We start from the raw sequence: 14,959 nt of genomic DNA on the forward strand, positions 1-14,959 counted from the left end.
GGACATTTTTTATGCAGGCCGATAAAATCCGATACTCATTTTTTGGCTGATATCGGACCGATATCAATATCGGATCGGGACACCCCTAATTTTAAGTCCGTACGACTTTTGTGTCATTAAGCTGTAACGACATAATTCTAGCAGTCGTAACTTAAAAATTTGCAGTCAGTTTTATTTTGTTTGTATTGATGATTCAAACTTCGGGAGGCTCACTTTAATGTCCTCACACATCAAACTAATGTCCTAACGTCACTTTTGTCTAGGCTAGGAAAAAGAAAATGGCTCTTGAACACGCCAGGAGAACAACTGCCATCCAAGATTTACCTTCTGCAATTACACAAAGCAACATTACTCTCCTGCACAAAGGGGGGATTGTTTAGRTGTTTTATTCAATCGTGGAAATTGATAGTCTGGCTCGATAAAAACGTGATATATTTTTTAAAGTTTGTTCATCATTTTGTTTAGTTTTGATCATTCAGTATAACAGCTTATTGTGATGGGTTTAGTATGTCTATACTCTTAAAAAACAAACTTTCAGGTAAACTTTGTGCCTTCAATAAGCAGTTAAGTGTCATACATTGAAAAAAAAGTAATTTAATGTGTCAATTAAAGCTGAACATTCAGTTAGAGTGATCTTTCATTGACAGACACAACTCAATTTCACTTAGTAAAGAAGCATAGATTATAAATCTCTTCTTTGTGYGGGTGGTTACAAATAAGATTTTTATTCTCAAAATTGCCGTGACTTGCCTAAAGTAAACTGGTTTCACCTGGTTTATCTGTGTGTGCAGGTTTGTAAGAGGAAGTGCACAGGGGTGCAGAGGTGCACCCCTTGTAAGCAGCCACGCTGTGCCTTTGCTGCTCCCAACGACGGGCTGGAGCACGGCGGAGTGGGAGCAGCAGCAGCAGCAGGAGGAGGTTTAGGTGGCGACGGAGGGGAGGTGGCTTCGAACTCTGAAACCGGTCACTGCCACCATCCCATCTGCCCCATTCCTTCCTCCTCGTCCTCCGCTTCCTCTTCCTCCTCACCCGCTGAGGGCTGCTTTGGGCTGGCGCTTCATCACGATTCTTCAAACAGTTCCGACCCGTCGCCCTGCTGCCTGAGCCATTACGACGACTGCCAAACAAAAAGTTCGGATCCTGCTGATCACCTAAGTATCAACCACCTGCCTTCCTCCATCCTTCTCAAGGTCAGATATTTGATACGTTTTTTTTAGCAAATGAACACAAATTTTAATTAGGGGTGTCTCAATACCAGTTTTTCTCAAACCAAGTATCAGTACTTCAGTTTGGATACTTGCCGATTCTGAGTACCTTTTGTGTCGGACCGTGTTTTTATACTAAAGTTACTGGAACGATACTTAAGTTGGTTTTACTTCGAGCACATCGCTTCATTAACGCAATTTCAACGTCTGTGCTAACACTGTTGCATGGATTTTGACAATAAAGTACACTTGAACTTGAACTTCATTCTGTAAATACAAAGTAAATACGGCGCAGTCGGACCGAGGCAGGTTCAAATGTAAACGGTAGGGGTGCAGCAATACATGTACCTGTATCGAACAGTGCTTTAGGTTCAATACACACTTGTATCGAACAAAACAGATTTTTAAAATTTACTTTATCAACTTGTCTTCTGAAGATGCTCTGTGTTAAAGGATCAGTGGATCTGTGTTCGACTACTCCACCTAGGCTGCATTTTTGAGCGCAGATCCACTGAGAAACTTGCTGTTTCAGCAAAATTTAATTAAAAAACTGTACTTTTGAGGTTAAACAAATGTTCATAAATAATTTAAATAAATTACAAGTTAAAAAGGACGTGGAAAATTTCTCTTTTTTTTGTGTCGAAAAAAAATCGAACTGTGAGAGTAAAGTATCGAACCGAATCGTGAATTTTCTGTATCGTTGCACCCTTAGTAAACGGTGAACTAAACAAGCATGTCAGATAATTATTTAACAAGCTCTGATTGCGCAGCTTCAGAATCGACATGCTAGCGTGTAGCATCCACGGATAGAGACCCGTTAACTCCTGTAAATAGAACTGTAGGAAAAATATACGTTGTTCAAAATGGTGTGTCCGAATAAACAGGAATCAGCTGGATTTCTTCTTTAAAACTTTATTTTCAGTCTTCTGATTCCAATCAGGTTCGTACAGCACTCGGCAGCACAGGCTTCTTGCCTGACCTTGAGACCTTGAGCTGAATCGAAACAAACACAGGAGAGCTCTGCTCTGAGCAGACTCTCCACAACTCTGACAACTTCTTTCTACTATAATAATTGAATTGAGCTTATAATGTGTCTTTCTTCCTGGTTACACCCCAGGAGGTGTTACCTTTTTATGTCAGATGTCAGAACGTAACTCATTTTGTTTAGGCTAAAGAAAGAACATATGATAAGACACACACCAACTCTTTGTCTGCTTTAACCTTACAGACTGAAATGACCAGAAAGTTTAAAATACAATACTGAATCTAATATTCAATTAATCAGTTATAAAATTTCCTTCAGAACGCTGAACGTGACGTCTTCTTCTTTGCATGTGAATCACATGAACAGCATAAAACTAGGGATGCGCCAATAGGAAAATTTCAGCCGACATCCAAATCCAATATAAATTTTGCTGTTATGGCCGATAACCGATATTGACCGATATTACACAAACACACAAATTATATTACACATATACACACAAACACACTTGGGTCTTTTTTGATACCGTAAATAAACGACCAAACCTCTGACCTGACTCCCTACTTCAGTTATTCCTGGCTGCGCAGCATCAAAATCACTATCATGATCAAACAGATGCTGCTCATCCAACCATCTCCCCTCCCAAAACAGAAAYACAAAGCTAAAAAGTGGGAAATACACATCTAGTGTTAATATCGGCCTAGTTTTACACATCGGACCGATACCAATATTCGAAAAAATGACAATATCGGCCGATACTGATATTAATGCCGACATATCGTGCATTCCTACATAAAACTTTGGATTCTAATGGAGGTCACTTTTAAAATGTGAACGTCCACGCCAAAAAAAAAAAAAAAAAAAAAAAAAGGTATCTGTTTCGGGTATTTGAACGTTTTAACGACTACTTTTAAAAATGCTGGTATTGGGCCCAGGACACCACTAATTCTAATGAAGAGTTTTACAAACAGGGATTTTTGTGGCTTCCTGCCTCTACAGGTGCTGTCCCACTTGACGGTAAAGGAGCGCTGTCTTTGTGCCTCGCTGGTTTGTAAGTACTGGAGGGACCTCTGCTTGGACTTCCAGTTCTGGAAGCAAATTGACCTAAGTGGCCTACAACAAGTAAGAGTCTCGTTTTCTCAGAAATTATGCTCTAATCTAAAAAAAAGTGTAGTTTTTACACATTTTGCAGGCATCTATGTGCTGACTTCTGCTTCAAATTATAATAATAATAATAATTAAAAAAAAAGAATATTCTTGTCACTGATCTCTTTGTGGCGTTTCTTTCTCAGGTCAATGACGATCTCCTTGTTAACATAGCTTCTCGGAGGCAGAATGTGACAGAGATTAACATCTCGGACTGCCGGGGGGTCCATGACCACGGTGTGACCTCCCTGGCCTCACACTGTCCGGGGCTGCAGAAGTATACAGCCTATCGGTGCAAGCAGCTGGGGGATATCTCAGTGGTCGCTTTGGCAGCACACTGCCCTCTCCTGGTCAAGGTGCATGTTGGAAACCAGGACAAACTCACTGATGCAGCTTTGAAGAAGGTATACTTTAAAAGCCACCCAAGCCATGTGTGACTCTTTTTGTCAGCTTTAGTAAAGAAATATTAAAAATAAATGAAACAAAGAGGTTTTGAGCCTTTTATTTGATGTTGACTAACAGCTGGGAGCGAACTGCAGCGAGTTGAGAGATATCCACCTGGGTCAGTGCTACGGCATCAGCGATGAGGGCATGGTGGCCTTGGCTAGAGGGTGTCCCAAACTACAGAGACTCTACCTGCAGGAAAACAAAATGGTCAGTTTCACACAAAGCATCTTTTCTTGTGTTTATCTCTCTCGGCTGAATATCTGTGCATAGTTTTTGTGATAAAGAACACGATAAATTTGTGGATAACTGTAGTCGAGTTTTCAGAGATGTTTTTAGGCAGCGGCTGGACGACAGCACAAAGTTTTCGTCTGTTTCTTTCCTCACTCTTGCTTTGACAGCCACAAAGAAAAGCTGTTGAAACCATTTCATCATAGTTTGACTTGATGTTTGACTTGAGCACTGGTGGAGCTGCTTGTTTTGTGAACATGGCGAAGGAAGATATGCAGAGGGTTGGTGTGAYAGAGATGGATGTTGGAGGGAAGGTGAGATGAAAACTAAAGGGAACAGCTGAAAGGAGATGGAAACAAAAATGACTGACTTGAAGCAGTGGTGCGTTTAAATTWGGAGATTGTGGATTGATATATTTTAAATATAATAATCTAATTACATCTTAATGATTGTTGTCATGTTTTTTTTTAATTTTTTGAAGCCACTTCAGTAGAAAACAGAACTGAATATTAGTTTCTTCATCAGCGACTTTTTTCTTTTTTTATGTACTATATAATACTATAAAAAAAGAAAAAAAGGAGAAATAAAATGGAAAAGATTGAAAGAGAGATTAGAAGATATGTGAAATATACACCAAGAAAAGACAAGACAACACACCCGACATCTGTCTGCACACCTGCAAAAATGGAGAAAACAAAAATACAGCGACAAAATATGTGTAAATAATACATACATGATGTTGTCGTTAATATGGGAAGTTTTACATTTATGTGATTTTTGAGTCTGTTCTGAGAACATTTTGTTAAACATTTACACACTGTCGAGAGCTGAATTGTGATGTTTTTAAAAAAATCTAATTATGTTAATTTAATAAAGGGAATGTGACAAAGTATGATAAACCACCACCAGATGTCACCATTTTCTCTAAACAGCTGGCCAGCTGTTTCAACACTGTAGGTCTCAGCTGTGTATTTTTTTTGATCAGCCTTGTAACATTTGCTTTTTAGAATAAAAACTATAAGAAAACCATATTTTACATTTTTATTACAATTTGAGTTGTTCGTTTCAGATCCTCATTATCTCGATCCTCTTTGTTTCACTAATGGATCCCCCCCCCACACACAGCTAATATTTCTTTAGCGTCCTCGAGTAATTGTGACCTTGATGAATTGGCTCGCTGTAAATTGTTAGGAAAAGCTCAGTTTTTTAAAACCCCATCCATCAGCTAAATAGTAAATGAAATTAGCGATTAGGGCTAGGTGAGCGATTAATATTGCTGCTGATAACGTTTCAGCAGAGCCGCATCGATTTCAGATGGTGATATTTCAGATGTGCGAGGGTTGCACTTATTTAGCTTCCTATCATTAGAGCAGAGAGAAATGGGYCCAGCTTATATGGGAATCATGTCAAGGAAAGTGGCAATCCAGTCGCCTGGCCTACAATTGACATTAACTTGTCAGGAGTTAGGATGACAGAGAAGCCTCTTATTCCCTCTAACATCTTGGAAGACAGTTTAAGGTCCACCCCCTTTACTGCTGATTTTATTGCTTTGTGGGAAGTGGTTGTAATTACAACCTCCAAAATGAAAATGGTGCTTTGAGATCTAAAAATATTCACGGACATTTTAGATTTTGACATCAGATGGTATGGCTAATGGCTGAATCACATACGTGGTGGATGAATGTCTTGCACTTGGAGAACCTTGTTTYGCACTAAATCAGACGTTCGTCGAGCAACATTTGAAGCCACATAAGAAAGACTTCTGAACGGTTTMTGCACAAATATAAATGTTTGGACTTTTGTGGGACGATTGTTTGGATTCAGTTTTTGTTCTCTTCARAAACTAGTTCAATAAACCACATTGAGATGGAGTTTTGGATTTTAGTGGCTATAAATAGAAAAACCATGGGATAAAAATGAAAGGGCCTTTTTAACCTTTCCTGTCCTGTCCTGTCCTGTCCTTTCCTTCGTTCTTTTGTCTGTCCTAATCAATCACAGATAACGATGAGTCTTTTCTTCACTTTGATCTGCCCACTTCTCCCCCTCCTCATCCTCCAAAATGGAATAAYTGAATCACTTTTGGATGTCTGTGGATTTTTTGTACTCACCCCCTTCTTTTTTTTTCTGTTATGTTATGTGGACACCCACTTTTGATTCCTTTTTCTCTCCTTCCCTACTTTCCTGTTTCKTTTGTGTCTTTTTGTTCTGTTCTTTAGGATTTGTTTTGTGTGCGTTGACTGAGGCTGTAACAAACTTTAGATGTTTTTAAGGAAGAGGAGGCCCAGCATTTCTGATCAAGCGTGTGTGATTTTGAGAACACGAAGCACAACCCAATGKCCTTGGAAGATGCAAACCCTTGTGCAGGTGTGTTTCCTAAAACACRTAATTGTCTCCTTTCAGAGCCAACAAAACACACGATGGTTCAGATTTGTTAATGTAACACATGAACACTTGAATGTCTCCAACTCATTCTAAAGTTTGTTTACTAAAACAAACCCAACTCATGCCCATTGTTAGCCCYGGGCCAAATCAGCCCAGGGCTATGGATAACCCTGGGCTAAAAGCATTGAGTGAAAACCAGGTGACTCTGGTGTATCAGTGCTCCCRTTCCTTTTGACATCCAACCTGCATTCTTTATTGGCACTCATCCAGTATTTATGCCAAAGTTGGTTATATTGCACCAGTTGCCTTTCAAGTCTTGTTTTCATCTTCTGAAGTGCTCTCCTTTTACTCTCYTCCATTCATATTCTGCTCTCTCCCACCACCCCGAAGGGCAGAGGCTATGAGAATAGCAAATGCCCCTTTTCCTCATCTTGCTTCAGTTTGCCGTAGGGGTGGAGAGGCAGCCTTGAAAGCTCAGCTCTGCGTTCTGTCAGTTCCCTATGAATGAGCGGTGGAAAAGTCAGACCAGCCTCTTCGAAGCCCCTTCCTCTGCGTTTGGTAACTTTGCTGMGATTTTTTTTTCCTTTCAGCGAATGTCATTGCAATTCTGAAACGTTTTTTTTGCCGCGGAAGCACTTTCACGCTCACTTTTCCGGTCTTTCGGCAAACCCTTATCTGTCCTCCTGTCTTGTTGCAATCAAAGAGCGTTCGCTTAATTTTCCTGCAATATGACGAGAACACTTTTCTTCAGGCTCGTCTCAAAGAAGCTACCTTGTGATTATTTACAGTTTTAATTAGTTCAAAAATGTGCAAATGTAAGTGGAATTAGAATTGACCTAACATAGATTACTGTGTGCCCTCAATTTAAACTGTGGTTACTGCTTTGCATGCACAATTGGAGCCTCCGTCGTGCGCTCCCTGTTTTTCAGCTCCCTCGTTCAGATATTTTGCGATGGAAGGAAATGTATTTGAAAGTTGGATAGCGTTAAAGATGAACTGTCAGCGTGAACAGTGTTTCTTGGCCATAGGTCAAGGAACGGGGCTCCATCTCCTGCTCTGATTGGCTGTCTTGACTAACTTTTCAGTAGTTCGGTTTTTCCTGGCTCGGGARACGACAGCACGTTCAATCAGACGCAATCACACGTTGATCAGTATATTTACATTAGCAGATGCATTTAGCCAGATTAGAGGGAACGCAAACACAAAGGAAGTGGTAATGATAGCTGACAGTTATTATGGGATAGACCTTTTGACATGAACCGACCAACACAAACCCACAAAATGCACGGAGCAAACACTGAGCCGAGCAGCTGCCAAACGCACTGGAATCTCCCCTGGAAACTTTGTCCATGTGTTGTGCTGTAATTAGAGATAAATAAAACCACTCTGGCTGTTCACACAAACAGAATTACACAGACACACAAACAATGCTTTGTCCATCTCCCCAATCCCCTCCAGTCCTCTCAGACAGCTGTTTGGACTTTTCAGACTGTTCAATACTAAATGCAGTGCGATGCATTTAGTCGGTACAACTGCTAATGGCACCGGATTGTGTCTGTCAGGGCGAAGGAAGCCTCGAGAATTTCCATGCTTTCATGTCATCAAAACGTCTCTCTTGTTTTCTCTCTTTATTCCACTTCCTCAGCCTGTCTGTTTATTCTGGAAGTATTTAAGTAATTAAAGCGAAGCTGGAAAACACTGTACAGAACAGTTAAAGGAAAGTGGATGTTTTATTTTGCACACCGTACTGACAAGGACACTTTATGATATTTTATAGAAATTGAAAAGATCTTTTTTTTTTCCACTAAAACTTTCATTTCTTAACTTTTTAAAGGATTTATAAAAAATAATGGAAAACTTWATGTTAAAAAATGAACGGCAGGGCACAGGAACCACAAATTTTATTACAACGAGGAAACACAGCAGCATGTAGAAGGTTTTAAAAGATATTGAATTAGATAAATAAAATAAAAAATGCTTCTGAGTTGAGCATAACCAGATATTAGTGTAATAAAACATTAAGCTGAAATAAGAATAATATTCTTAATAATAAACATAAGTCAAAAGGAATGTAAAACTGACTAAAGGCTAAGGGCATAGTAAAAATATCCACATAAATATTAGACTGAACTGGTAGTCTTGAGTTTTATAGGAGAAATTAGATGTCCATCCATCAAACAGTTTAATTTTCTTTACCATCTTCTCCTCTCTGAGTAGTGGGGGTCTGGTTCCTATCTCCAGCAGTCACTGTGTGAGAGGCAGGGTACACCCTGGACAGGTCTCCAGTCCATCGCACGGAGACAAATGAGACAACCATCTACACTCTGACTCACACCCAGGGACAGTGTAGAGATACCAATGAATCCAACACGCATGGTTTTGGTCTGTGGGAGGAAACCAGGAATACCTGGAGAAAACCCACGCATGCATGGAGAGAACATGCTCAGCTCCAGTCAGAAAGGTCCCCCCGGCTGGGATGGGATCCTGCGTCTTACTTGCTAAGTGGGAACAGAACATGTTAATAGAAAAATGAAAATCATTCCTTTGGGTTTAAAAACAAAAAGCTCTCTTGAGGTCCTAATTCAGAGGATTTTAATGTGCGTGATGGGAAAAAAATATTTGTGAAAAAGTTCTAAAAGTGAAAATGTACTTGGACGTGATCCTGTGAACTATTTTCTGTTTCTACTACAAACATGACCAATACTGGCTGATATAAAATATCAACAAAATAAAAAACATCTACGGTAATTTCTTATGGCCAAATTATTACTCGTATTACGTTTCATTATTTTCATTATAGAAATGTTTAAACCCATATGGCTGAATCGAAATGAAAATATTTAAGATGATAAATAAAAGAAGTCTCGATTCATCTCCCTGAAAAATAAGAACGAGGTGCATTATTTCTTGTAATAAACAGTGACTTGGATGCTTTAAAAAAGGTTTTTCCACTGTTTACATTCTCAGTAGGTAGTCCAAGTTAACAGCACATTTCTATCTACAATATCTGTGCCTTCGTTGCTCCATTGATGTGTTTCCGTATTGATCTGTGGCCCCAAAAAGCTCCTCTCTTTTGTGTTTGTGTGTTCGCGGCGTTTGTCGTTCGGCCTTTTTTGCCTGAGAAGTAATCAGATGCATTAATGAGCGCTCGCTTGAACTCGGACTGCCGGCTGCGCTCAGACACAGACTTTGTCAATATGTTCCGTCTGCCGAAGAACAAAAGAAGTTCGAAAGGCAAGAGGAGAGAAAGGGAAAGGGAGTGAAAGCGCTTTCGGAAATGCGAGTCAGTGAAGCGTTCCTCCAAAGAGATATGTCACCTTGCAACAGTGGTTTCTTTTCAATATTAGTCACCCCCAGACAAGAAGTTCAGCCTCAGCATTAGTTTTTGTTGTGTGCCCCAGTCGCCTATCAATAACACAGGTTAAATTACTTTTAAAAACAAGTAAAAGAAGAAAAAAACACCAGCAGCAGAATGCTCTGTTGGGTTTTCTGAGTGGCTCTGTTAAAAGCGTTAACCTTGTGGAAAGAAAAAAAAAGAAAAATTCAAAGTCGAGCGCAAGTCAGACGTTAAAACTTAGTTGTGGGACGGCTGACAGAGCTGACTTTTTGTTGCTAAACGGTGACAGAATGCCAAAAATGACAAAAGTTGCGCCAGAATTAGATTGACGGGGGCAGAAATGGAAAGCAGATGAAGAATTTTGGGAAACTCCTGGCACTGCTTTCCCAATAGAGAAGTAGTGGTTGTAGATTTTCGTAGATTGGGAATCGTTTTCGGTGCTTTCAGGAGCAAATAATGTTTTCTGAGTTAATCTATGTCAAAGATAAGGATTAAAAACTGATCTGTTAGTTTTTGTGAATGGCTAAAAATACACAGCACTCAGCATGGACTGTTGTGTTCATGGCTGAAGTTTTTGTTTATTTCCTGCAGAGGGTGTAGTAAGACTGGGTTAGAGAAGCAGTGAGATGAGGAAAAAGGTGTTCCTCCAATACTTGGATTGCTCATCAAAAATCCTAAACAGGATTTAGAAGGTTTATTTTGTTGATTAATAGTTGATTTGCATTCTTGAAAGGGAAAATTCACAAAAAGTAATTTAAATACAACAAAATGATGCTTTACTTTGTACCTGTTGAAACCAAGACCTTAATGCTTTCTCTCAGAAAAAAAAGCATACGTTTGCGTCTTTTGCACTTTTCATGTCTTAGGCAAGAACCGAATCCCATTAAAATGAAAATGTGCGTTGTTCCACCCATAAATAAGAACGCTGAGTGACCTTTGAGGTTGCAATGTATAATCTCTTAGTGCTGGAGCTGTTGTAGCGGCACTCATCTCCATTACATTATCAAGCATTCGCCTGCAGCTCTCGGAACGCCAGAAAAGCTCAGAGTAAGTGAGACTTTCATAATCTGTGCATTCTCACTTGCTTATTCTGGCAGAGTACTTGGACAGACTGAAGCCGGAGATGGTGGATAAAGCTGTGAAGAAACTCACTTTTTAGGTTTTGCAAAGATCGTCGCTGCCTTCGGGCAAATACCTTATCGTGGTGCTGGAACACTAACAGCTGACTGTGTTAGAAATGTAAACAAGGGGGATGCTGAGTGAAATTAGAAAGAATGACTCGGTTACTTGTTAATAAACAGAAACTAAATTGGCCTTTGTATTCAGTCTGTTTTTTAGGAAACAAATGTCAATGATATAAAGTTCAGTTACTAAGCTGTACTTTTTTATTTAATTTATATGATGGGGATGATATTGCTGGTTTTTGAGATATTAAATAAAAGTAATTGTAGAGTTTAGAATAGCCTGTAAGTGTTTTAATGAAACAAAACCAAGGAGAACAAAATAAATAAAACATGTAAATTAAAAGTACTTTAAGCTAAAGACGACGAGGAAGCTACACACTTAGTTTCCAAAAGGCTGGTGTTGTGATTGAATGAAGCTAGAAGGCTTTAAAACACACCAAACGCACATGACACAGACTAAAACAGACACAACTTTGTTGCAGCAGTCTCTGCTTTGACTCAGTGACTCTTCCAAAAGAAACCTTATTAATGAATGCTGTTAACACTTCATTATGCAGAACAACACACATTAAAACCAGGAATTCTGCTATTTGTTCTCTGAGATCATGTTTATTTAAGATGGATTCTGGCAAAGTGAAGATTTGTCCTCCTGTTTAATGAATCCTCCTCCTGCAGAATGTAGAAGAAACATTTTGGTTTCCTGAGCTAACAAAGGAGGAATCATTAGGGCTGATATTCTTCATTTTCTGATGTGCATTACTCAGCCTCACATGGAAGCAATAATACAACTTTTAACTCTTAGCTGTAACAAATGCTATCCGTGTGACATATTTGCAGGGAAAATTGCCATTTTTAGTGAAATAATTTACATAGTTAATGCATTAGAACAACAGATTTGATAAAGGTTTTAAACCTTACACTAATCTACCTACAAACCGGAGCGGTCAGACTTTTAACCAGTTTAGTTGTTATAAAATCTTGTAAGTTAAAAAGTTGTTAATCTTTTTGATTTACAAACTTTAGCAGCTTCTGAGTTTGTTAAAGATGGGGGTGATTTCTTTTTTTTTTAAACATAATAATGGCACCAAGTATATAATAGTTTTAATCAAAACATATGAAAAACAGAATGTGGTAATTTCAGCATTTGATATGCTGTGCCTTCAATTTTTAATTAAATGTAGACTTTATTGAATATTCAAATGTTGTAATGTAATGTTTCTGAAAATAATGATCCAAGCATAGTAATGTAGCTGCTCTGACGGAGTGGATTATAAGACAAATAGAGACAGTTTCTCATGTCTTGCCTTTCGTTGACCATATTTCTAGTTAAAAACCAGCCTTTTCTTTAAATAAACTTGCCAAAACTTTAGTCAATAGCTAATCACATGCTTTATGATGACAAAATGACAGCAAGTGACTCTCTGACCACCATTTCAAGCAGGCTGTTGGCAGCTGTTTGAGTTTTCCAGAGGAGCCCTGCTGGGCTCCGACACGGCCAGTGTTTAAATAGCTTTGCTTTAGAGGCCTTCTGTTTATCCAGCTCCAGACAGCAGCAGCCTCTGACACCCAGCCAGGGATGTCACCGTGATTCATGGCCCTTTCCGACACCTTGCTCATGCCTTTTACTCTTCTTAATCTTCCTGCGTTCGCTCTCTTTTCGTGATGAGTTTTCCTTTTGTTTGAGAAGGACAGAAATGATGTCATCATTTAGAGCCCGAGCCCGGAGTCAAAATGGAGGCCTCGCCTTCAGCACGGTGCACCAGTTTGTGTGCATTGTGATGAATAGCCCTCCGTTGGGATTTGCTTCCCTCCTGCTTTATGCAGAAAAGGCAGATAGATGGCACAGGCGAGGAAAAGGCTGTGAGAGAACGTCTGGCTGCCTTTGTCAACTTATTTAAATTTATTTTTGCAACGGTCATGCCTCTCCTCTGCCTCGTCTTTCTCAAAGGGGCCACATCCTCCCTCTTGATTTCCCCTCTGTCACCTCTTCACCCGCCTCTGTCTCATGATTGAGAGAGCCAACCCCTTTTTAATGCTGACTTTATTAGTGATGATTGATAAGAGGCAGAAAGCTGCATGTCTAAACGACTGTGCATAGATGTTGAGTGCTGTGCGCTCCCCCCATCCCCCACCCCCGACTCCAATGATGAATTTGGGGCTAGCGATAGCAGCAGCGGTTCAATACTTGGGGTAATGAATGCGTTTAATAAGCACAGTGGGTCGATGGGCTTAATGAAGGTGTGACAGAGGATGGGCCGGGAGAATGCAGATCTAACAAGACTCCACCGAGCCTCTGGGGTTAATGAGGTCACGCTACAATCGGGATTCCCTCACCTTCAAAGTTTCTGTTTGTCTGATTTTGCTTTGTGCCTTCAATTCTGTCATTTTTTGGTTTGTTTTGTGTTTTTAGCTTTATTACACCAAATAAAGAAAGTGTGTTGGTGAAAGCCGGTTTGCTTCTTCACACTTGAGACCACAAAGCTGCATCATTGTGTCCCCCATTTGTCTTTGAACTGAGGTTATCATTCGTAGTTTAGTTAAAACTCAAGATCTTTGCTTAAAACTTGCAACTATTGCTGTTAGGGGTGCACCGATTGCAGTTTTCTGGCCGCTCATGATCTTTAATAAACCTGACCTTCCTGGTCGATGCAGAATTTTTTTTGATAACCCATGGTTCAAGTTCAAGTTTATTTATATAGTGCCAAGTCACAACATACGTTGTCTCAGGGCACTGTCCATAAAAAGAATAATCTAAAGAAGAAACTAGCAGGCTGCTTTGAATCACTTCATCACAGTCTTCCATCCTGAGCAAACGGTAGAGAGGAAAAACTCCCTGCTAATCAGGAAGAAACCTCCAGCAGAACCAGGCTGAGAGCAGGCGGCCATCTGCCTCGACCGGCTGGTTGAGGGACAGGAAAGAGACACAGACAAACACAGAAGAACTGGTCCGGGACTGGTCCAGGTGCACCTTCTTCTGGAAGATACAAAGAAAAAAATAAAATGGTCCGGTGTTAAATCGTCACAATGCACTTTCAATGATTCAATCTTATTTTMGTGAAAACCATGGAACAATATCCTTGGAACAATGCAAATTTGTTTTAACTGGACATGAGGTAGTGCTCACAGCAGAGCAAAATAGGACAGTGGCTGATTTTCAGACCTTTGCGGAGGTAGATGAGATCAGTGGATAAGCTTCTCATGTAAGTATCGTCCGATCACCTGTCTCCCAAAATTAAGGAAATTGGAGTGGACCGATTGGCGGGCTGAATTTTTTTAGTGCACCCCTAATTGCTGTTAACGTCGTCTGTGACTTTGCAGGTTTTGCTGAAACTTTCAGAAAGTAATCCTTGGATCTACATCTACTGCTGATTTAATTTTTTATCGTCGACTAATTTCAATTAGGCTGCCAAAGCTTATCAACATTAGCCAACACAAACTCGGTCAGATTTACAGATGAGCTAAATTTTATGTAGTAGTTGCTGAGAGTCATCCGCGACACATTCTAAGCAGTAACATCTTCCAAACAGCAGWATTTCATGAGATTAGGTATAACATCATTGCCATTGTTTGACCAAAACAAGTAAAACTCTGTCATTTTTCAACACAAGATATTCTTAAAGCTATGACATGAAAGGCAGGGGGCGATGTGACCGTCTTCAACCAAATGGGCTTTCAGTTTAAAAGTGGTAATCCCAAGTATTTAGTCACAATTCTGTCTCTCTCAGAAATGATTTCTGATTCTAAAGCAGCAGTCTGAGTGCTGCTTTTGAACTGGTGCTTCTGTCTGAGAGCTGTTCTTTTGCTGTTGAAACAAAGGACAGGTCTGACATTATCCACCGGCTCCACACCGACCCTTGAACTGCATTAGTGTGAAAGATGATATTTGAGATAATATTATTCTTCTCCATATAGCCCTCTGCCTCTTTCCTTTTTCTCTTCCTCCATAGTGTTTGCCCCTGCCTTTTCTCTATGCTTTATCTTTCACATAAAGCTTCCTGCTGGCTTCAGTTTCTCTTTAGCCTGTCTCATTTAATATATATATATA

General features: G+C 39.8%; 1 protein-coding gene across 1 annotated transcript in view; it reads left to right on the forward strand.

Annotated features, from left to right (window-relative positions):
- fbxl17 (F-box and leucine-rich repeat protein 17) overlaps window positions 1-14,959 on the forward strand; it is a gene marked incomplete in the record, with an annotated part of 237,289 nt that overhangs the window by 5,841 nt on the left and 216,489 nt on the right. Inside the window, 4 exon segments of the mRNA XM_014002660.1 lie at window positions 792-1,190; window positions 3,190-3,312; window positions 3,483-3,740; window positions 3,859-3,990. Of these exon segments, the coding sequence (XP_013858114.1) occupies window positions 792-1,190; window positions 3,190-3,312; window positions 3,483-3,740; window positions 3,859-3,990 (912 nt within the window).

This window comes from Austrofundulus limnaeus, unplaced genomic scaffold (assembly GCF_001266775.1).
Source record: "Austrofundulus limnaeus strain Quisiro unplaced genomic scaffold, Austrofundulus_limnaeus-1.0 Scaffold14, whole genome shotgun sequence".
Lineage (NCBI taxonomy): Eukaryota > Metazoa > Chordata > Actinopteri > Cyprinodontiformes > Rivulidae > Austrofundulus > Austrofundulus limnaeus.